Raw genomic sequence first — 24,343 nt, forward strand, 5'->3', positions numbered from 1 at the left:
TTCTTCCTTTTTTTCCATCTTTTTATACTTTTTTGGCTTCACAATGCTATCAAATTATGGGCACTCAGTGAGTCTTTCCTTCCACAAGATTCCCTCTTATTACCATATGCCCATATCTGAACAAGACCTGGCTGCATACAGCAATCCCTCAGTAAATCTTTAAATAACCAATGAATGATCCAGAGTTTAATAAAACCACAGATTCTTTACAAATTGGAGAGGCTAAGAGTAGTATTAATGCAGGTTAGAGGTAATAAAAGTTTTAAGTAACCATTATAAGAAAGTGATTTTGCTTAAAAAATTAAGGAAAATCTCCTATTTTTATCCATTTGGGAGCTAAAAAAACAGACAGTTCCTCTTCTATTTACCCACCATCAAAGCAGTAGGTAGACAGGTAGCCCACACAGAGTGTTTAGTACCAACAGAAGACCTGACTGAGTTCTGAGTAACAACTCCATGCAGCTGCATGACTTTGACAAAGGTGGATTTCCTAACCCCACATTTCTGACCTGCACAGTGAAGCCAAATGACAGTGGAGCTAGAAAACTGTTTTAAGCAATAGAGCCAAATTCCATGGCCACACATTGTCTACTGTTCTCTCTTGGTACCTAATCTCTCCAAAAGTTTAAGGAACTGAAGACCTGATCTTAGTACATGCTCCCATTCACATCTTATGAAAACATTACTATGAATTCCTCAGGAAAAAGGGATGCCTTTGCCATTTGCCTTAGTCTTTTTCAAATGACAACTTTTTGGAAGTAATTGCTGGATATTAATTAAAGATCTTATCAATTAATTAATTAGTATAGAAATGAGTTCTTGCTTAATTGCATAGGTTGGTCTGGGATTCTATAGATTCAAGCAAGACTTATTATAACCCTTTCCCCCACATTGGTAAATGGAGCCAAAATCCATGCAGAGCATGAATCCAGTCCAGCTGTAACTAGCTTGACATATTTCCATGTGACATCACTGCCTGGATAAATGCATCAGTTTCCTGCCTGGGCCTTGTAGATCCAGGAAGAGCAAGCCACCCAGCTCTCTAATTTTCTTCTACACAAAGTACAGGAAGTTGTTTCCAGATTTCATCCTAAAGATGCTGTCTCCTTTGGTTCTTTACTTTGCAGATTTTTTTTTACCACACCCCTTCATAGCTGCTTCTGTATCCCCCATCATTTTCCTACTTCAGAAATAGACAAGCAAAATATACCATTGGAGTTACTGGAAAAGAAATCGCTAACAGGACAATTTCAACACTGTTCTGTGGAACAGAGCTGCAGCTAGGGAAGAAGGCTTAGAAGCTACAACACAATTACACTTTTTAAAATAACAAAATAAAATAATATAGAATAAAACCTAACATCAGAATTAGACAAAACAAATAAGCAGAAGGAAAGGAGCCCAAGAGAAGGCACAAGAAACAGACCCACTTGCTCATTCTTTCAGGCATCCCACAAAAACACTAAACTGGAAGCATAATGTGTATGCAGAGGACCTGGTGCAGACCCGTACAGGCCCTGTGCACTCTGCAAATCTCAGTCAGTTCATATGAGCCCTGTTCATGTCGATTCAGAGGGCCTTGTATTCTTGGTGTTCTCTATCCCCTTTGGCTCCTACACTCTTTCTGCCTCTACTTCCATTGGGTTCCCTGAGCCCTGAGGGGAGGGATTTGATAAAGATGGGCCACCTAGAGCTGAGTATTCCAAGGTCTCTCACTATCTCTATAATATCTGGCTGTGGTCTCTGTATTTGTTCCCATTTGCTGCAGGAGGGAGCTTCTCTGATGATGGCTGAGCAAGGTACGAATCATATTTACTGTAGTTTAAGTAAACGTTAACAAAGAAAGAACAACAAAATGCTAAGAGCCCATCAAACTGTGAATAATGATGCCAGGAAGCCCAGCAACTCAGAGGCACACGTTAGTCTCGAAATCATCACTAAATGTTTATGCTGAATTTTAAAAAAAAAAAAAAATCAGAAAAATAATCTCCTCGTTACCTGACTGATGTCACTCATCCATGCCGCTTTCTCCTGGCGCGAAGGTGCTAACAAGACCACAGTGAAAGGGGCAGCATCAGGAGGCTCCACTACTATCTTAAAGTCCAGATGTCCAAACATGTGGCCAGAACCTTTGGCTTCAGAACACATGAACCCAACAGTTACATGTGAGTACAAGAGACATGAAGAATGACTCCTCCCACTTCTCCCATCTAGCCTTATAACTCGGGACCCATGTGCATTTGAGTCTAGCCTCTCATTTCAGCAGTGTGCTTCTGGAGCATGAGGAGGGCCTCGTGCATAATCTGGTGGAGAAGCTGCAGGCAGAAGGACCTCAAAACCAACCTTCCCAGCCCGCGTTTATCTTCATTTCTATCATATATAGAAATCCCCATTTAACTCAAGCCCACTTTCTTCTTTGCCTGCCTGTCCTGTCATGAGGCAAACTCTGCAGAACCTTAGTTCTCACAGATGGTTTATCGAGGCTCATGGGTTAAATAGATTAACAGCTCTAGCGAATTTAGCCTGGCATCTCTTCTGCCTCCACAGACAGCCCTTCTTAGCTCTATAAGATGAAGATCTACAGAAGTTTACATTTTTATTCTAACTGTTCCAAGAGACAGTCACTTACGGTCATCGTCACTTGCATCAGGCTCCTCAACCAGCGTACACTGAATGAGGGAGAGAACCCCACCTGTCTGGAATCAAATGAATTAGAGATTAATAGGCTGGTGGTCTTGTGCAGGTTTTGGAAAATACTGCTTTGGAAACTTGACATTCGGGTTGCCACAGAGGTGGCAGTTCTACATCATAATTTTTCACAGAGTTCAAAACTAAACAAAGCAAATAAATTAAAGTCATTTAGCCAAAATTAAATTCTTCCCACTCTCCCGTTCTTGCCCTCATTGTTGATAAAATGTATTAAACCCATTTGTGGAAGACTAGTTAGTACCACAGTGACTTCAGAGAGTCACCACAGGCAAGCTCAAGACTGAACTGGCCAGCCAGGAAGTGTCTTAGAAAGTAGAAGGCCATTGTCATGGGGTGAATAATATTTTTAAAATTGGATTTATACTTTATGTATTGTGTGTGTGTGCGTGTGCGTGTGTGTGTGCGTGCGCGCGCGTGCGCACACACGCATTCATGGGGCAATGCTACTGTACACGTGAGTTGGAAGAAACTGGTGGGAATCTGTTCTCTCCTACCATGTGAGCACTAGGGATTGAATTCAAATCTTGGCTTGGTGACAGGAGCCTTTATCTGCTGAGCCATCTCATTGGCCCAGTGAATAATCTTTCTAAGCAACAACAGAAGATAAACAAATAACAAGTGGCAAATTTTTCCTGCAAAAGGCCAGATAGGAAACATTTTGGGTTCCTTGGGTCATGTCACTTCTATCCTGACTACACAGATATGTGATTTTGGCATGAAAATAGCCACAGGCATGGGTGGTTGTGTGCCCATAAAATGGTATCAATAAGAACAGGTACTAAGCTTTAAGCTTACTGCTGCACAGTGAGATAAAATAGCAGTTGCCACATATTTCACCAGTACACTACAGTGACTGGACAAGATATCTATGACCTAGATTTTGCCTAGATTTTGATTTAAATAATACTTCTTTATGATGAAGCACACTTAAAATAAATTCCTATTGCCTTGAATACAAATGACGACAAAATAACTGCCAGAGCTCTTAGGTATACACCACCTCTCTCTGTTCGGTCGTAGCAATGTGTGTCATGACAGTAACGGGCACTGGGAAGTCAGAATCCAATTAACCTCAATGTCTCTTCAGTGCCCAGAAGACAAATGAACTCACCACGGAAGGCTCATACCTTGAGTAAATGCAGCTTTCCTCCTGAACTCCGTGTACAAATCAGAAAGTGCTTTGTGAATAAGAAACACTGTCTCTCGCCTTCCTTTTTCAGAGACAAGGAGCCCAGGCGGACTTTACTGAGTTTCCCCCTCTCGACAGAAGGAACTTGGATAAGAGAACCTGGTGATTACAAAAGCGAAGAACAGTGAGCAATTAAAATTCTGCTGAGGGCCATGCCCTTGGCAACGAACACAAGGATCTGTTTCCTGAAATACCAAGGACATATTTGCTGTGCCGCTGGAACAAACGGATCTCCTCTATTCTAGCCGAGGAAACAATGCGTTGTATTTTAAGGGACAAAATGTTCCTAGCATTGTTATGAAACGATTTTGATTTGACTCTTCATCTGTAAATTGGAACGTAAGTTCGAAAAAAAAAAAAATATGTCAGATCAAATTCAGAAGCATTGACGCCATCTATGATCTGATTGGGTACATTTATAAATGGTATAATTATAGATTCTATGATAGTTTGATCAAAGTAAGTAGAATTTATCCTTCCTGAAGCAAACAAAAGTATACTAATAGTTTACATTGTATGTTAAAAATAGATAGTGTAATACATGCATATTTAAAAGTTCATAAATTATGTAATTCAATGCAATTTAATTAAGGACTATCTTAAAGGAAAGCTACTTAAGCCTGTATTTAAATTAGGTGTGAAACAATGAACCCCATTCTGTACTTCTAATATATGCTATTAAAAGAGAAGGGCAAAAGTGTGTGATTAAGATGTATCTGTGAAACCTAAACGGAGAGTGAGCCACATGGAATGCAGAGCTGTGGTCTATTTAGTGTGAGAGATACGCAGACTTCCTCAGTATTTATAGAACCTTGGAGAACGCCTCTAACCACGTGTAGACTACACGCTAATAGAGATATCCACACCTGAAAAGAAATTTCCAGTCTATTAAATATCAACCACAAAACACCTTGTAAACACCTTTGTTCTAACTTCAGAAATTGCTGCATCCAGTAATATCTGTTTATTCCGCCACCCTGTACAGCCCTAAACAGGCTCTCCTGAGCCCACAAGAACCACAAAGTACAAAGGCAATCCTCAAATATTATTAGTGGTATCACCCAGAGAAACAACCTTATTTTTCCTTTATGTTTTCTGAGTTTCTTAGTTTTTTTTTTTTTCCAGTAGCACAGATAGTTCTGTAAGTGAAAAAAATACTCATTTTTTATATAAAAAATATATGCCTAAAACAATAAAATTAGTCACAGAACCCACAAGGTTAACATTAACATATAAATGTTCCAAATTCTATCTTCCCATTAACAGAGCTGGGAAGGCATACAGGACCCAAGGCTCCATGTCCTGATCTCACATCATCTATTTAGGTGAGTGATTAGGTGGGATGCATGACAGACAGAAAGTAGGCAGTGATGCTGGGCTTAAAGAATAGCAAGGAAGCAGTCCTGGGGGAGGCTGTGGGGGTGGGAACAAAGGGCCAGGAGAAGGCTCCACTCCAGGGAAGGGTTGGACAAGAGGAGAGTGACTGGAGGGGGTAAGGTGGGTGAGAGCAAGCTGACAGACAGCTCATGTGGCAGAGATTTAAATCGGAGGAGAGGAGGTGTGGTGACCGCAGAAGGCAAGAAGGTTAGAAAGCCCATGAGAAAGTAATGGCAGCAAAGTGTTGGAGCTCATGGGGCTTGGGAGATGGAGTTAAACCCCTCCTGCATTTTACAAATGGAGAAACTTGAAGCTTGAGTTTAAGTAACTCTCATAAGGTCACACACAGGTTCAGGGCATAGTCAGACAATGAAGTAGATTTAAAAGCTGGAACTTTCAAGCAATGGAAGGGACTAAGTCAGGGATGGTGTCTCCTATACCCCAGGTTGTCCGACTCATGAGGTCAGGTTAGTCAGGGCCGAATGGAAAGAGGACACCAGTGTCTTGGTGGACAAACGGGGGTCACAAGTCCATTTTCAGAAAAGCTGTAACCAAGTCAGTGAAAACTCTATAATACTGTCCATTGGCACATTTAAAAGCAATTTAAGTAATTTTCTAAGTCAGAAATTACAAAATGTATGGGTAGCACACCCATTAGCCATTATTGTGAATTTCAGCTTTGAGGTTTAAAGGAAAGTTTCCTTGGCAACCATACAGTAATATGTTAAACTCTAACTGTTCACTGAACAGGAAACTCTCTGCATAAGATGAGAACGGACATCTATTCAACTAAACTAAAAGCGAGCGATCTCAAGACTCTTTGGTTTATGAAATAGAATACTTGAAAAATGTGTCCTAAGTTGTTTTTTTTTTTGTCACATTTCATCTTTTGTTTGATACATTTCATCATGGACATGTGACTTTCAGAAAAATTCTTTTCTAGCTAATGCAAATTAAACAAATGATTGGTATTACAGAAATGATTACTGCATCCTCTATCAGACCACTACTTAGCCTCTGTCCTTAGCATCCCAAATCCTGGGTATCTAGCAACTGCGGTCCACTGTGGAAGACTTCTTATCCTTCCACCGCTAATGACCACAGAATGGCCTCTCAGACTGGCCAATGCCTCTGTTCTGAGTTCTGTTCACCAATGAACATATGAATAGCATCTTTTAGGCCTTGAGCTTGGAATCCGAGATGGTAAAGCCCTCATGCTCTCTGCTCTACATCCTTATTCCAGGGAGACCTTACTGAGGTCTTGGGGGATTTATTTTTCTTGGAAATCATATAAAGTTGAAAGCAGATGTGTACAGATGCAAACATTTATATATTGAAATAGACCTTATATCACCTACTGGAATAGTCAATAAAAATACCAGAACACAAGTAGAGATACATGGTAGTCAGCTTAGTGGGAAATAAAAACCCTTCCAGTTTAATGAATGATACTTAAAAAAAATGTGTTTTGTTGGTGTTAAAGCCTGTTAAGAATATTTAGTAAAAGTGCCAATAGGAGAAATTAAAGATCAACAGTGCAAACTTTCCCAATTATAATCAATTACTATCTAACTTCAGATGCAGTTCTAATGTTTAGAAACAACCTTTATTAAATAACTCCTAAGCAGACTAACCAGGTCAAACACACAGCAAGACTACTGTGAAGCAATTGATTACATACACTTTGCCATAATAGTAATATCCAGGGTAGTCATGGCTGACCCTGCCTTAGTTGTGTGAGATATAACAGAATAAGTAACATTCAGATGTGATTTCAAGGGAGAAGCGGGATATAATTTTTTACTCCTAAAGGTGCAATAAAAAATGTGAGTTGTTCAAAGCATGTAACTCTCAAATGTGTCTCATTACTTGTGTGTATGTGTGTGCATGTATGTATGTATGTATGTATGTATGTATGTGAGAGAGGGGGGAGTTCAGACTCAAAGAAATCTAAGTTTTATAAATACATGCAGTGCTTGTGGGTAATAATACTGCTCAATCAAAAGTACATTCAGAAATTGTATGCGAGTTACAGAGAGGTTTCCAACCATTATTAGATCTAAAGTACATGTCAATTATGAGACATTTTTAGAGAACCCCAAGTACAAGAAAAATATAAAATAAATAGCTTACAATCACAACTTCAATCAATAAGCTACCTGAATGTCCCCTTTCCCAGTGGCTTTAATAAGACAAGGTGAGGCACAGAGAAGTCTGGAATACTGCCTTTCAGGCCTTGCAGTTCCTGGGAGAGGGAAGCATACAGATAGACACCTCACACAAAAGGTCAGAATCCCTGCTCCATGAGCAGAGTGCCTTGGATGGAGAGGATAGTCAACTCTGACCTGAACTTGCTAGGTCAAGCAGACCTTTCATAGGCACAAAAGAGATGGAGTAGAGCTTTCCCACTCCCAGGTAGAGGACGGCACCATTGAAGGGACAGGCAGGCAATGTACCATGAGGCAGAAAGTCAGCCATCATAGGGACACAGTCTGCACAGAACAATAGGTCAGGAATCAGAAAGGCCTGGTGATGTCAATATTGTATTCAATCCGCCATGACCTTAACAAAAGTTAGTATGTGGTGTCAAAAATTGGAAAAGGAGTAATTTCTAAAATATGCTTCCAAACGTTAGCATATTTGTAGTCTCTCTCCCTGAAAATAAATAACAGAAAACAGAATGGTGTGTGCTAAACTTTTTAAGTATTCTAAGTAAATAATAATAATAATGTGGGCTGCATAATATCTTATTTGATGAGGTAAAACATATTCTAAGCAGCATATTATGGAAGGAAACAGTAATAGCTTCAAATAATGTTGGCACACCATGGCCAGAAGCAGCAATCATGATTAATTCAAGTTCCAAATTTGTTTCGATCCATACTAATTTCAAAACTATAAAGATATGCTGCAGACCACATTGATTGCTCAGATCCAGATCATGGCGCATGCTCTGCTCTCCTCCCCAAAGACACCTAAGCTCTTGGAAGCATCTTTGGGTGTGGCCAACTTCTTGCACTTTGAAGTAAGAGCTGAGGAGGGATATGGATCGTCAAGCTGGTCCTTCTCCAATGCTTGTGACAGAACTTCAAGTCTTCAAAAGATTAATTAATCAGGTGTTGCCCCTCACAACACATACAGAATAGCTACACCATCTCCAAAGCCTAACAGGAACCACTTCGTCTGGTAACTGGAGTTACCAATTGGATCATATCACCTGACATCACGTGACACTGACTCAGAGAGAAAAGGGGATGAGAGTACGCTGTTTTCACTTCAGACGTTGTCCCTGCTCTTGTGTGCAAGAGTTTTGAGGAATGCCACTTTTTCCTGAGCCTTTGCCTGGCTATCAATATCACCTGGCACTGCCCTTCCAATTGGCCAGACCGACCTGTCCTCCTCGGAACTGTAGAGAATGTCCAGTCCACTGAGGAGGAGAGTCCAGCCAGAGTGTGATTTACTGTGGCACCCGTGACTTACTAATACTGTGTTGCTGTTTTTCATGGCCCCTGAAAAGAAATAGCACAGAGGTGGGCATCAACCACAGCCTTGGTCAAGGCCACAGGAGTGTCCTGCATGAACTGCACCAAGCACACAGGCCCGCTTCAGAACGTGTCCCTGCATCTGCCAGAGATACTGTGACAGACACGCAGATCTCATAAGGAGAGGGTCTGATCAGCAGGTCTTACCTTGTCGGATGAAAGTCTGGCTGGTGTCCAGTAAAATGTCGCAGCCCTCCACAATCATCCTCTCGATGGCGAGGTTCTTCCGTATGTTCTCAGTGTCACTGACTTCATCGTGCATTACTCTGTCAGACACAGTGGAGACAGGACAGAGGAGGAGACTGTAGTTACTGCTCTAAACAGAGCCACCTGAGATGCTGGTAGGAACATGTATGGATCTAGCTGAGACAGGAAGATAAGACTGACTCCAGGCTTCAGCCTGTCACAGCCCAAAGCAAGGCCACACTGTGTGAGCTCATTGCAAAAGGTAAGCGGACCAGCTACCAGTGAGTGGCAAAGATTTCTTTGGATGCAACAGGAAAGAGCCCAGCATTCTACAGATGGCTCCCTTCCTTGACACTCAAGTGTCATTCCGTGAGGGCACTAAGTTACAGACTGCTACACCACTGTCCCTTTAATCTGAATGGTATCGATGACAAACAACCTGCCTGTTCTCCAACTTCTCGACAAGTCTGAATGCGACAGAAAGTCATTTTTCTATTTCGATGAAAACAAGACAGAAAACACTTGTAAACTTAGCCACAGTATTCCTGATCTCAACCATATAAATTCACATGCTATGAGAACTTTCCAAAGACATTTTTCTTGACTAAAATGAATGTGCATGGTAATTAGGCACCATCTCTATCACTCACGATAAAACAAACATGTTGGATCTATCATTTGCTTGCTCTCCCTTGAAACCCACATAACCCTGGCTTCCACAGGAGACTACTGCGCTCTTTCCCCCACTATGAACACTTTCCACAAGTTCTCTGCATACCTGGATAGTTCCTCCAGCTTTGACTTAGCGAATTCCAGACTTTTCCTCTCCACGTGTTCATGAGGGGTGTGAGCCAGAAGTTCATGAAGTGTGATGATATACCTGGGAATCTAAATACATTCAAAGGTGAGTGTGACCAAGAGGTCCAAGACGGGGGCCCTCTCTACAGGGCCATCATTCTCAGGGAGCTCATCCCTAACCTTATAATTCTGATGGTTTTGTCGATTTTTAAAGGAATCCATAAGTATGAGCCATGCTTCAAACCTCATACACCAAGAAAGTCTGAACCAAAAAAAATGCAAGAAAAGTTGGTTATAAAGGAAGAAGCCCAGTATAAAGGAGCCATTGTTTAAGTTTGTGCACCACCATGCTTGTTTGAATCAAGGTTTCTGCAGACCGAGTCATAGGGAAACAAACATGGCTGCCATAGAGCCACTTGAATCTATTTATAAAGACATCCGGTCTGTTTATTTAAAACTTGACAATGCTGACAATGTTCTCTTTAACAATTGGAATTTGTCAAACTTCACCCTCTGGCAGTGAAAGTGTTGGTTGACTAGGCTGTTTATTTATGCTTACATTAGAGACAGTTTCTGTAAATGGCAAAATTTCACCACCCATACGACAATCTAGTAAGCCAGAGAAACAGTTTAACTCAAGTTACAGAGGCTCAACAATCCTTTCTCTCTTTTGCGCTCACAAAACAACCTCTTGGAAAGCAGGGAGTTAGGTTTAAGAAGAGTGTGTGTGGACGGCTGCCCTCATTCCACCGTTTTCTGTGGACCTGGGAGAGCTCTGGGCTTCGTGGACATGTCCACTCCTCTAGCTAACCAAGTTCTCCACTTGGCAAGTAAGGAAATAAACCACTGTGAGGTCCGGGAACTTATCTAAGGTGACCTCCCAGGAGGTGGCAGAACCAATTTAGATCTTCCCTGGAATCCAGGGTCCTTGGTTTTCATCTGCACTTGAAAGAACCTCCAAGGACAGGACAGAAAAGCAGCTCTCCAGACTTCTGTGGGGAGGCCTTCCCTCTGTCCTTAGAGATGGCAGCCCTGTCTATGGATAAGCCTTTGCTCATCACTTGTGTGACTATTATGGGGCTATTTTCTGTTCACTCATGGGTGCCTCCCTTTATGCAGTTACACAGACAACAGTCACTGTAAGCATAGGCATCGACTGCAGCTCAATGGTCAAATCTGGGTCCTAGGAAATACAGGCAGATCCCTTGGTGGGAAATAGGAAAATAGAAAATAGGGTGGGAAATGGGAGACTGTAGGATGAAAGAAAGATTTCTGCTTCTGTCCTATAAATGTCACAGCAAAGCATCCTTTAATACTAGCCCACGTGGGAAAGACTCCTGGGATCTAGGTGCTTATGAAAAGCCCTTCTGTTGGCACAGTCCCGCCATAGTTAAAACTATGGTAAAATCAAGCAATCAACAGCTAATATGCCCAATTTTTCCTATCCAGAGTCAGGAGTGGGAGGGCCTCACTACTTACTATGCACTGAAACCCCACAAAACTATGTTTAGTAGATGGCCTCATGCTCCTCCTCCATCAGTTAAATCTGTTTTAAAGAGTTCTCTGGCAAAGGTTCAAGTGAACGGAGCTGAATTCAGTAACTGGCCCCTTCTACTCACTGCTACAGGAACAAATAAATGCTAGCTCTTGCTGAAAGGAGGCAACGGAGGCTCTGCTGAGAAGTGACTCTGCAAAGAGCTTGTCTGTGGTGTCAAGGGCTTGCTGCAGAGTTTCCAAAAAGCATCTAGCAATCACAGCAGCTATTAAAATGAATCCTATTTCTCCTTTCAATAAAGGGATAAATCCTTGTCACTTTATACACTTGAATTAGCTTGCTCTCCTGTTTTAGTTAATAGCTGGATGGGACAGTGAGTGACTACTTCTTGGAGTGCACCTCACAGCATCGTTCTTGGAGCAGATGTTATGACTGGCTTACCTATGGACTTTCAACACATGCCCATTCAAATAAGCAGATGAGCACCAGAAGACAGCTCAAACAGTACCAACCAAGCCACTATGTTGGCTAAATTAAAAACTCAATGACTCTTTTATTTCTATAATAAATTATCTGGTAACAATAGGACTTACTAGGTCTGACTAGTATCATCTCAATTCTATAATCTCTCCTTGTCTTGATAGTTCAAGGTAACAACTGACTTAAAACAAAAAACAAAAAAGTCAGGGGTGGAGACCAGAAGCAGAGCATTTGCTTGGTATGTGTGAGGTCTTGGGCTAAGTCCTCAAAACAAAAGTGGGAGAGGGGCATAATAGCATCACTCTGTCACCTTCTCTCTTTCATCATAAAAAGCTACAGACTAAAAGTTCTCAACTCTAATCCCTTCTGCTCCTCCTTCTGTCCCAGAACCAGTCTCTGCCTCCACAGTTAAGCGCATGAAATAGTTTGGGCCAAGATCCTCTGGCTGTGTGAAGGAGGCTTACATCTTCCACTGTTGCCAGGGCATGGGGGTGTGTCTAGCACAACCGAGGAACAAGGTCAAGGCATGAAAGGACTGCAGTTTAGCGTATGCAAGCTGCGTCCCAGATCCTCTGAGGGAGCAAACACCATCATGGTTACTTCGTCCAGTAGGCAAGGAATACTAGGATTCTACAAGCCCAGTAAAAATAAAAACTTTCAAGTTTCTGGAAAAAGTATTTCTAATTGTTTCAGATGGTTTCTCCTTCACGAGACCCCAGGAGAAGAAGCCTAAGGACAGACTCCAAGAAAACCACAGCCCATGGGCAGCAATCTCTAATAATTTCTCTTCTTGGATTCTTCAAAAACAATTTTGTTTCTGTTTATCTCTTGAAATTAAAGTAATTCTGGCTGGATTCTACAAGTTTCAAGATACTTCCAGACAAATAGGCCTCAAGAGCTTCAGCTCTGGGCCACCTCGCCATGGAAGAGATCAAAGATCCTCAATATCGGATTCCTCAACAAATTGTAGGGTTCAGAGCTACCACAGTTTGTGGCTGAGGATGCAGTTCTAGATAGCCCTGTTCTAGATAGCCCTAGACTCCTCAGCATATGGCGCTGTTTCCCAACCTGAGCTGTCTACCTGTGTCAGAGACCTGAAGCACTTGGAGATAACCAGAGCTCAGCTGCTCCTGTGCACTGCGACACTTTCAATGACAGCGAAGGCTAAGTAAGACAGAAAGTCCCACCAACACACCAGACGCCAAGCTCTTCTCGGACATGATGGGAGTGCTTCCAAGTGAATCAAATGCTTAGTCATGGCTGCTGGGCTTACACTTTGCAGGACGAAGGAAGGGAGGGAGGGTGGTGAAAGGTCCCTCCAAGGCTCAGCATTCAACTGCATTGGGGCGCCCTGTCCACCGCTCAGGTAAAATTCTGCCATTTCAAACCCTGAGAGGATCATGCCTTGGGGAATTAAAAGGTATCTGGAAGAAACTCTGAGTATCGGGAGCTTCATGAGCCTTTAACTTTGTGTCCACCTAACCTGGATGCATTTTGGTACTGAGTCCTAACCTGGAAGTCACATCTGAAACTGCAAATAGCATCAGGGAAGAGCAATGTATCCATAAAGTACTTCACTGTCACTAAAATGTGAAATCCCATATATGTACAGAGTAAAATAAAAGCTTGTCTTCTTGGGAAGTATTTCCTCAGAGAGGGAAAAAATTCAAGCAAAATAGTTCAATTTCATATATACATATATATATATAATTTTATTACACTTAAGTGTTTTCAAATGCAGCCTTTTAATTTTTAAAATTCTTACTGAACTACCACCGCCACTTCCAAGGTTCCAAATAGTACTGACAAACCTTAAGACAAACAATTATGGACCACAGGATTTTTTTTTTTCCCTCTCTGAGGTTTCAGAATGGTTATCCGGGGTCAAGGCTGCCTGCCGAGAGGACAAAGTGCTCCACAGTAACTATGACACACATGATCAGAAGAATCGCTTTAACACATGACAATTTGGAGGCCTCCCCACAAGCCCCATAAATTCCACAACAGGAACATTCAATGCCTTTCCAAGAGAACAGAATCCATCGTTTCCAAACGAGTAGGTAACTCCATGCACATTCTGGCCTCTGTGGGACTCCCTCATGACAGAGCACTTTAAGAAAGAGCCCTGAAGGCAGGAAAGAACACACATGTGCTTCATACTGTAGGCTTCCACAGTCCCCAAGAGAGAACACCAGGGTACAGTCTGCCTTAAGAAGGGCCACATGACCAGGCCCCCACAACATCCAGGTCTAGCCAGAGCCTTCTGGCCCTGGGGTCTCCACAGTTAAGAAGGCCTTGTTTTGTTCTCCAAAGCTCCAGGCAAAAGAAACTCAACAGTAATCCTGCTGCAGCCAGGGAGGAAGAGTTGGAAAGAGAGAGACTTCCCAACAGCCACTCCAATCCCCCGCCCCCCCAGAACCCTTTGCATAACCAGCATAAACTAGTGTATCTGCACAGAATCCTATTTCTGTGAGCCTAATAATATTTTTAAACATGCTGGAGGTGGAACTCCATGAAAGAGGTCTGTGTGGAATCATTCTATAAAGAGAATTTGCTGCTTTAAAAAAAAAATCATTCCTGAATTATTTGCCTCGAAAGATGCCTGCTTTCTGGACTGGAGAAGCAGCTCACGGGTAGAGTGTTTGCTTAGCATGCTCAAAGCACTGGGTTCAGTCCCCAGCACTAGAAAAATGCCAACATAGCATTTCTTATATACACAAGACAAATAATTGGTGGCATATAGTTGGTAGCACTGCACTAGAACCAAGGACTTAGAAGATGCGTCCCAAGTGATTTACCTGAAACATTGGGTAAGTCAAGAAGGTCTCCAACATCCTTCCCTCACAGGCAGGGTTGGCTTCATACTGTTTTAAGAGCTTGTCAAAATCTCTGTTTTGCTTACAGTTGGCAAGTACTTGGAGGCTGTACTGGTGATTACGTACAAATTCTTGATAAATGTTCAGCATAGGCAGCAAAATATCAAACAGATCCGCTGGAAAAGAAAAGGGAGCCTGGCTATTTCCCTTGTGCTTGGTGAGCCGCCGTAAAAAGGACCTCCCAGCACCATATGGCTCAGGACCGCAGTTGTCTTGCCTAGGGGGCAAATTGGGTAGAATTTTCCCTGCAAAATAATGTGACTCCAGCCTCATCCTACCTATGACAGACCAAGGAAGGCATCACCAGGTAACTACTGAGATGTGGCCTAGTGCAACAAGATGGAGTCCCGGTGTCTGAGTATCAGCAGTGACGTTTACATAGTCAAGGCTGGATAACACATAGCATACTCCTCTCTTTTTTTATTGGTTGTTTTATTTATTGGCATTTCAAATGTCATCACCATCCCAGTTTCCCCTCCACAAACCCCCTATCCTCTTCCCCCTTCCCTTGCCTCTATGAGGGTGCTCCCCACCCACCCACCCACTCCTGCCTCAGCCCCCTAGCATTCCCCTACCCTGGGTCATCGAGCCTCCATAGGGCCAAGGTACCCCCCTCCCAGTGATAGCCAATAAGGCCATCCTCTGCTACATATGCGGCTGGAGCCATGGGTCCCTCCGTGTGTACTCTTTGGTTGGTGGTCCAGTCCCTTGCGGGGAACCTACATCCTTAAAAAGAGTGACTTACCCAAAACCAAACTCGGCCAATTTGCCAGCCTTGCCTTTAGACCTTGATGGAATATTTCATGAAGAAACATGATTGTTTCACTATAAAAAAAATCAGAAAAACAATACCGTTTAGTAACATAGGTATCTGTTCTGTGAGGAGCTCAATGTATGCTTATACATGACATCCTGGCTTCACAGGCTCTCCAAACTATGCACTCCATGATAGCATGGACTATGTGCCCGCCTCCTGCAGCAATTTCCCTTATAGCCTCAGAAAACCAAAGGAAACAAAGATGAACCCCAAAGTCAGACGATTAGGGAGCTCCTTGTTGGCTTCTGGATCACATCTGTGGTCCTGTGCTCTAAATCCAACATTTCCAAGAGAGCTTTACTCCCCCAGCTCTTCCAACAAATTCTGAGGAGGGACTTCCTCTACTAAGAGAAGGACTGACCTTTGCTGCACTGAAACCTAGCGAACGGATACATTCACTGTCCTATTTTGGTGCCCGAGTTCGAAAACGAGCGAAACCAATGTCATACATAATTGGGAGCAATGTATTTTTCTTAAGTCTAAGCTCTGCTGAAATTCAAGATAATTGGCCTGCTTGGGCTTCATTTCAAAGACAAGGGAATCTGAACCACAGCCAGGACAACAAACATAAACACTGTGTATGGCACCCATTAAAAATGTACCCCCTTCACTTCTCCACCTAGCACGGGGGGGGGGGGGGCTGGAGGGGGACAGTAAACAGTGGCCAGTCTGCATGAAGAGCTGTGATTTCAGCTTCCAATCAACAGGCCTAACGTTCACATTCTGAAGGTAAACAGTGTTCGCCTGGCCTTTCACCATCTGCATTAAGCAGTCCTGTGGAAGCAACTCATCAGGGCTTCCTAAAGCCGAGGGCCACAAGCTTGGGTGCCCACTATCAGAGGGTACACTTCATGGTCCTACCTACGCCTCATCAACAGATGCTTGGATAACTGTGGTCAACATGCTAACCTCACTGCCTGAGGGAGATTGAGGGAGAGCAACTTTAAAGTACTCCTCCCAACCCCAAACACACACACACACACACACACACACACACACACACACACACACACACACACACACATTTTGACTTTTGAATCATGTCAGTATATTGCCTACTCAAAAAACAAATACGCAGTTAGAATTTCAGTAAAACACCAATCCTGCCTTCCTCCACTTCTTCCTTTGTCTTAATTTTCTCCACAACAATGATCACCAGATAATCTACTACATATTTTTATTTATTCGCTGCCCATTTCTGTCCCCACATCAAAATATAAATGTCACGAAGATAGGGCTTTTTCTGCTTTGTCTCCTAATTGATACTCAGCAAAAAGGTCACTGCAAATACTTAGTGCAGAAATAAATTAAACAAGGACTCTTGGGACATCTTAGTCTGTATGCCTCCTAAAACGCTTCTGTGTAAATTGCGCACAAAGACCCATCAATCACTCCATCTCCTTCAGCTTATAAGAGAAAGTATCTTCCACACATGCACGCCCCGACACAGTGACAAGAACGCAAATGTCAGAGACAGGGACTGAGAAAATGAGCCTGTCAGGATTGAAGAGAAATGCAAATACAGACTAACAATGCCATTTGAGGTCCCTTCCTTACTCTTAACATGAGAACCACAAGGATGAATCTGCAAGACCCAATCTTTTCCGACTGCAGGAGGGACATTTCCTGTAGTATACATAGAAATACTAATGAGTTCTTCCCAAACTATTCATTTATGCAAAGGCAAACCTGTTGAGAAAAATGCTGCTGACATCATCATGGCTAATGGGGGGTTTCTTGGAGCTGGCTGCCATGCGCAGGGGCCTGAGGAAACCATTCACCAGGATGTAGAGCTGGTGCACGTACTCCGTCTCGGCCTCCACCATCGTGAACACAATCTGGTTTCTCTTCCTCATGCTCTCAGCATGGGGAGAACAAATGTAGTCCTGCACGATGGTCTTCCATTTCCTCCTGCACAGCCAGCCTCTCATGAAGCTCTGAACCTACACAGTGAGGAAGGGGAGGAAACCCGGAAATGGGAGATGAGAGCAGTTTTCCGAAACCGGAAGCAAAAAGCAAGCGGATACCTCATAAACCAGATAAACGCCACCCTTAGAATGATGCACTGATGCATTCATTCTTCAGTACAATGAACGATGGCAAGTTTTCTCCAAATAAGAGGAGAAAAATGATTTTAAACATTTGATATTTTTCTGAGGTTCACAAATATCTTCAACAGCTTAAATGCATTAGGGTTATTTAAGCAGACACTAGAATATTCTACTACTTAGCTAATAATATTTCAAAACTTAGCTAATATATTTAAATAATAATTAAAGGTTTGTTTTTGATAATAAAGAATCCTATATTTTTTATTTGTAGTTAAAAGGTAATGTAAAATTTATATCTTAATACTTTTTTAAGTACAAAAGATTGACCTCAGGATCTTACACATGTTCTACAAATGAGCTATATACCCAGACCCACCTTTTAGGAAATAATTTATTGTTTGTTTGTTTGTTTGTGAGTGTGTGAATTTATGTATGTGCATCAAGTATGTTCAGGAGCCCATAGAAGCCAAAAGAGGGCCTTGCATCCCCTGGGACTGGAGATACAAATGTTTTTAAGCCAGCATCTGGGTGCTGGGAGCCAACCCTGGTCCTCCGCAGGAGTGAGAAGACCTCTTCCCTACTGTGTCACTTCTCCAGCCCCATTTTAATGACTGCCATCTACACAGTTCAGTAGTGTCGGGGAATTCATAGTTTTGACTTTCAATAGTTTGCAAGATCTCTATTCTATTGTATTGAAACTCTCTATCTGTTAATGAACAATCCATAGATCTTTCTCTCAGGTTCTGGAAGCCGCCAGTCTACTTCTGCTTCTGTGAATGTAACTACTTTATAAACATTGTTTGCATGGTTTCTTCCACTACCATCTTCCCATTACTGACTAATTTCATTTATTACAATGTCTTCAAGGTTCGCCCATGTTGAAACAGGTGCCAGGATTTCTGTGCTTTTTAAGGGTGATACCTTATTATACATTTATCCTACTCATCTCTGGAGGGCATCATGGTTGTTCCCATCCTTGGCTGTTATGAACAGTATTGTTATACGCATGGCTGTGGCAATATCTTCTCAAGATCCAGCTCATGTTGTCGTTTCTTCTGAAATACACCCAGGAATGGAATTGCTGAAAAATGCAGCACTGAATTTCATGGAGGTCTATTTACCATTTTTCAATCCACATCACACTGTTGTCCCAGTTTCTTCATATTCTTGACAAAATGTGTCATTTTCTTCTTGGTTTTGTTTACAGTAGCTGGTTTTGATTTGTACTTCTCCAGTGATTGATAACCTTTCCATGTGCTTGCCGAACATCGATGAAACATCTTTGAATAGGTGTCTATCCAAGCTCTTTGCTCGTTTTAAACTAGATGATTTTAATTATTTGTTGATGCTACATTTTGTTTTGCTTTGGTTATTTAAGCCTAAAACATAAGTGTTGAAGTCAGCTCATCCAATCACTCCTGTAAATGAATAATCTGAGGTTTCAGATAAGCTACATGGCTGGGAAATCTGCAAACAGAGCCAGTGTCCTTTTACAGGACATCGCTAGAGTTCCTTAAACTCTTAGCAGCCTTGTGGGCAAGACATATACTAGCCATTTGCAATGATGAACAACTTAAAATAATAATTTAATATATATTTCTGTTATAGAGACATCATATAGCCCTTAAAGTGGACCTGAATTTCCAGGCCATGATGGGAAAAATGACAAATCTGGAAAAGTGCACTAAATTGTGTAGTTTTACCAGTCAACCAACATTCGCTGAATATCTCTTAAATGTCCGAGGAACTATGAAACACCAGAAGCCTTGCTTATTACCCAGCAGAGCAAACTCAAACTCTAATCTTCTGTTTCCTCAGAATGGATCCCCCAAATAAGAAGTCCTCTCTAAATGTAAAAAAATTTATAGGATAAGTAATTAGAAGGTGGCACTTTAGAGATGACAGATTCAGCAAGGAGGCATATTCCAGAGTCACAAATTGATAAAAGCTTTGATTTCCTACCTGATCCCCCGAATACAACCATTATCTGTTTAACATTCCTTTTCATATCTCTTCCATGCATGTGACATATATCGTGCATTTAATTTTGCAACACTTAAGATGTTGCCATATGCCTCCTCATCCTGACAGCTCAGCATCAGTACCCATGTGGCTGTTGAGGCTGCTATGCTCGACCAAGAGAAATTAAGCACATTTCACATTTCAATAGAATTGTGTGAAGTTCTGTGCATACTATTTTGAGAATTCTGAAGAACATGTTTGTGAATTATAAGCAATTTTGAGTTGTGATCTCTTAAAGCTAAAAGGCAACATTTTACCAAGATTAGAGGAGATCAGTGGTTCATTTGTAAACATTCTTTCCCACATATATTTGATTTGGGACACAAAAAATTAATAAGGTTAATTTCGGAATCTACTAACAAGTTCAAAAATAGGTTTAAAGTTGCTTCCTCAGAGAATCACAAAGGTTCAAAATTATGTGTCTTCCTTTTATTATTCTCTTATCTGATAGACGTAGTTTTGGAAAATAGAACACAATTAAAATTTGTGTTTAAAATATTTTGCTTTGGCAGCTCTCCTCTGATGAACAATAAACCGCTGCTTTATTAATTTACTAACAGATGAGCTCCTACAACAAGACTGAAAATTGGATATCATTAAAATCCTTATTTATATGTAACTCCATATTATTTTTTAAAAAAGCAACAGCATTGGTCCTGGAACACAATGTCATAAACCAGGTTCAAATAAATGCTAATTTATTTGATGTAATGCGAAGGAAATTATTGTTCTATTTTACTTTTTTATTTCATGAAAATTTAAAGTGTTCAACTCAGCCCAAAGAATCTATTCCAAATTCCGAGCAACATACAGGTAAAGTTTTGTTATAGCTAGCAGGGAATAATTATTTATTATATAAATAAAATTTCTTCCCAACTATGAATGTGACAAAATCAAGAGTTTCAACAGTACCGGAGTTTCCCAATAGAGAACACTGCTGTCTCTGTGCGTATTTGTGGCATTCTTCCCGGGGCTCAAAAGGGGAGTTCTAGAACTGGAAAGAAATCTCAGGCTGAAATTTTCCAGACCAGTGTGGATCCCAATGAAGAGACAGTGTAAGAGCCATTACCAGAAATATCAAGGCAGTTCCCAGCTCTGGGATACAAGAACAAAGTCACCACCACAGAGCAGACAAGTGGTCCCCATGATCCCAGAAGCTCCCTGTCTCCTACCTTCTTAATCTTCTTGATGTCTGGATCCTCCTCCTCTTGATGGGTGTGGTACGGACGCATCCGTTCCTTGGTCTTATTAAGAGCAACAATCTGTAACACACGACACGTCCAGTTCAGAATTTGGTGAATGTTGGCATACTGTCAAGCTACAGAAGTTCTGCCTTCAAACACATCTGAAAACCTTCATTGGATGTGCCCTCTCCTCATTAGGTGTTACGATGCAGGGACCACGAGTCTTACTCCAAGCCTGGCCTTTCGAGGGCTGACCTGAGATCTGCCTTAGGAGAAATACTAGCCCAGAACTTAGCTTTACAGACTAGGCCAGTGTCTCCTCAGGACCTGTGTGAAGGCAGGTACCATGAAGCACTGTGGCTGCTAAAGACAGAGACACTCAACTTAAGGCTTCCAGAGTAAGTCTGTAGTCTTTGAAGTGCCTATCTCAGTCCTTATGTATCTCCTTGGGAAAATGGTAGCTACCATAACAACCTCAGAGCCTTGAGGTTGGTAGAAGCCAGCTGAAAAGGACTACTTCTAAGAAACAGAAAAGACTGTAATAAATTGGGTCTTTTCATGTACACCCAGCCCCATGTGACCTGTAAGGGAAATTCAAGACCAGGGGGCTTCTTGCCTTTATAGTAATACAATGCTCTAATTAGCCTCAGTCATGGTTCATATAGGCCTAAGAATTGAAACAAAACCATTGAGAAGCCAATATTGAAAAGGGCAGAAGATCATAATTGTCCCTGCAGTGACCTGTCTTTTTGATCTTGTCCCTGAAATCAAATATATTCTATTTCCATTTTCTAGGAAAGAATGGGGGAGTTAAGGGAATAGGAAATAATTCCTGTCAGGCAGCCACAAAAGACATACCTGCCACTGACAGATTCTCACTGCAGTTTACACTCTGACTAAAGCAGAACACAGTGCAGACAGATACACGCAAGTAAATGTTGGGGAGCACCGCTCGGCACTGAGTTGCTCTCATGGTGTAAATACCAACCTGCTTCACTCAGTAGACAAACATCTGGTGTACTGGGGCAAAGAAAGAACACAATAATTTTGTTTTAAATTACAGTGCCTGATATAGTCTTTAAAAATGGGGGTTTGTTAAGTTTTCTGTTGTTGTTTGCAGGGTATCAACTCTCAGAGTTGCACAGAGGAAGCTGACATGCCTAATGATACAGTGAACACACACTTGGCAGCTTGTCTTCCCTACAGGCTTTCTCATGTCCGTGCTAGAGCCAGATATGCTGAGCTCCATAACATGGATGTACCTGGAAACAGGAGGTGAAACCGGAGGTAAAGCCTATACAGGAGTCACACTGAGCCTCGGGAGGGGTGAGAGGATGAGAAAGAAAGTGTCTGCACTGTAAAAACAGCAAGAAAGTTGTCAAATCTAAGGTGCTGGACCACAAGGATCCATGACTGCCCCCCTTTAGTCCCAAATCCTTCTTTAGATAAAAGAGACACCAATGCATCTTGGGGTCAGCACAGAGAGGGACAATATAATCTCTACATCTGTCCTCCAGACTTCCGTTGCTGTTCACTGTCTGTGAGCACCCACACGACAGCATGCAAAGGTTTCTGCATAGATGGAAACTGGCAGGGGTGGGAGGGGGCAGGCAGGAGGACCCAGGCACACAGCACCACGGCTATAGTCTCAGAGACACTATCACTTAACAGCAACATCGCTCCGGGGTTCACCGGAAGTGCACACCAAGGGACAGGGACCAAAGGAGAGACAGAAATGCCTCACAGTCGATCAGTATCATCTTGTTTATTTCAAGGGTGCTTTTCAAAATTCTGCTGGGGAAAAGCTAGAGCCTTTAGATAAAAAATAAGTTATTTCTGAATTCCTTTCAGATCCTTCCTGGTTACAGTCTGGCTTTCACTTAGCCTATGTCAGACTCACAGTTGTTACTCCAAGAGCCTATCTGAAGACAATTAAACATATATATATATATGTATATGTATATACATTTATATACATATATATGTGATGTATATGTGATGTATATGTATATATATACACATTTTATATAAATAAATTTATATAATAATATAAATATATCTATATTCCAATCTAATGAAGGACATATGGTCACAAATAACACAGGAGATACCATGTTTGTCATGGTGGTATGTTACAGCAGCACATTTACCTAACCCTAAAGCAGACAATGGACTCTGTCTAGATCAGCAGCCCAGCCATTTATCTGTGGATGGCAGAACTCAGCATGAGATTAAATCTTTCTCCTGAATACGCAACAGATAATCACAAGGAAGAGGAAACAATACGACAGAATCTTTAACTGGGAAATACCTCTGATTTAAGCCTTTCAATTTCAGTATCTTGATCTTCTAGTTGATGTCGGAGTTGGTTAGTGGCAACTTTTCCGTCTCCACAATCTGAAACTAGATGAATGTACTTCTGCATTAACACTTCCCTCTCAATCATGATGTCCGAATAACTTAAGGGAAAAATCACACAGTTAGTCACTGAACTCTGCCACTGTTTCACATAGCACAGTGCACACACATGTAGAAAGGGACACATGCATGTTGTTTGGCTGGTTCTACCTGAACACTAACCTACATCATACAGCTGGTATCTCGATCATACAGAATTTCAATATTATCATTTTACATATTCCCTGATTAAGAATCTATTTAATGTTGGCTGCTACCCCCAATTTTAATATGACTGTGTGAAAAAATTGCAAAGGAATTCTGAAAACTTTTAATATGAAAGTAATGTGTCTTCTTTAAGAAGGAAATTGGAATGTGCCATAGGTCTTCCAGTATGGTATTCAAAGTATTTCACAGGGTAGAAGACTGACCAGTGAAACCAAACTCCTACCAACCAGAAGGATGTTACAACCCTGAGAACAAGGGCCATTTAGGAAGAACTATCCTGACTCTCCTGGACCACCAGCTCTGTGGAGCTCTCTATGGGGCACATACCACCCACAACTCTGTCCTGAAAAGGAGCAGAAGCCACATATATGATTCAAAAATAAAGTTAAACTGTTGAAGTATGGTCATTTGTTATTTATTGCAATGCTAAATACTGGCCTCCAAGGCCTGGTTGCCCCCAGGGATGAGAGAAACATTACATACACAAAATGATGTTATTTGACCTTGTTTCTTAATTTAAAACTATTGGTTAAATAAAGATGTCTTCAGCCTATAGCTGGGCAGAAGAGAGATGGGGTTTTTGGTTCCTGGACTTGGGATCTGAAGAGAGATCATAAGGAAAGTGGTAGGTAGGGAGAGAGAAGAAGACTCCATTGGGTAAGTAAATCATGGAAACTTGCCCATGAGGGGCCGGGCAACTGGAGTTAAGAGCAGCCCAGGTGGAAACATGGCAAGTTATATCTCATGGTTATTGATAGGGAAGTAGACATACTAGCACAGAGGGCAGATATCCACCCAGCTGTAGTGCATTGAAGACCTATTATAAATATAAAAGTTGTGTGTCTTTGATCTGGGAACTTAAAGAACAAAGGTCAGGTAGAAACCTCTGATTGAGAATAAATATTTACTACATTAACTCCTCAGACCTGACTCCAGCTACTTCACCTGTGTCCATTTCTTCAGCTAAACATGGTAAACGAGAAAATCTGCTC

General features: G+C 41.7%; 1 protein-coding gene across 3 annotated transcripts in view; it reads right to left on the bottom strand.

Moving 5' to 3' along the window:
• The window catches only part of Rasgrf2 (Ras protein specific guanine nucleotide releasing factor 2), a 222,777-nt gene that overhangs the window by 109,784 nt on the left and 88,650 nt on the right, over positions 1-24,343 (bottom strand). For all 3 annotated transcript variants that reach the window (XM_076927135.1, XM_076927134.1, XM_076927136.1), the window contains exons 3-12: positions 23,038-23,185; positions 20,715-20,804; positions 17,159-17,412; positions 15,398-15,477; positions 14,575-14,768; positions 9,782-9,891; positions 8,965-9,083; positions 3,837-3,997; positions 2,630-2,696; positions 1,999-2,135 (exon numbers count right to left, since the gene is read on the bottom strand). In XM_076927135.1, the coding sequence (XP_076783250.1) occupies positions 1,999-2,135; positions 2,630-2,696; positions 3,837-3,997; positions 8,965-9,083; positions 9,782-9,891; positions 14,575-14,768; positions 15,398-15,477; positions 17,159-17,412; positions 20,715-20,804; positions 23,038-23,185 (1,360 nt within the window). The remainder of the gene's footprint in view (positions 1-1,998; positions 2,136-2,629; positions 2,697-3,836; positions 3,998-8,964; positions 9,084-9,781; positions 9,892-14,574; positions 14,769-15,397; positions 15,478-17,158; positions 17,413-20,714; positions 20,805-23,037; positions 23,186-24,343) is intronic.

Source organism: Arvicanthis niloticus, chromosome 29 (assembly GCF_011762505.2).
Source record: "Arvicanthis niloticus isolate mArvNil1 chromosome 29, mArvNil1.pat.X, whole genome shotgun sequence".
In the NCBI taxonomy this organism is placed as follows: Eukaryota; Metazoa; Chordata; class Mammalia; order Rodentia; family Muridae; genus Arvicanthis; species Arvicanthis niloticus.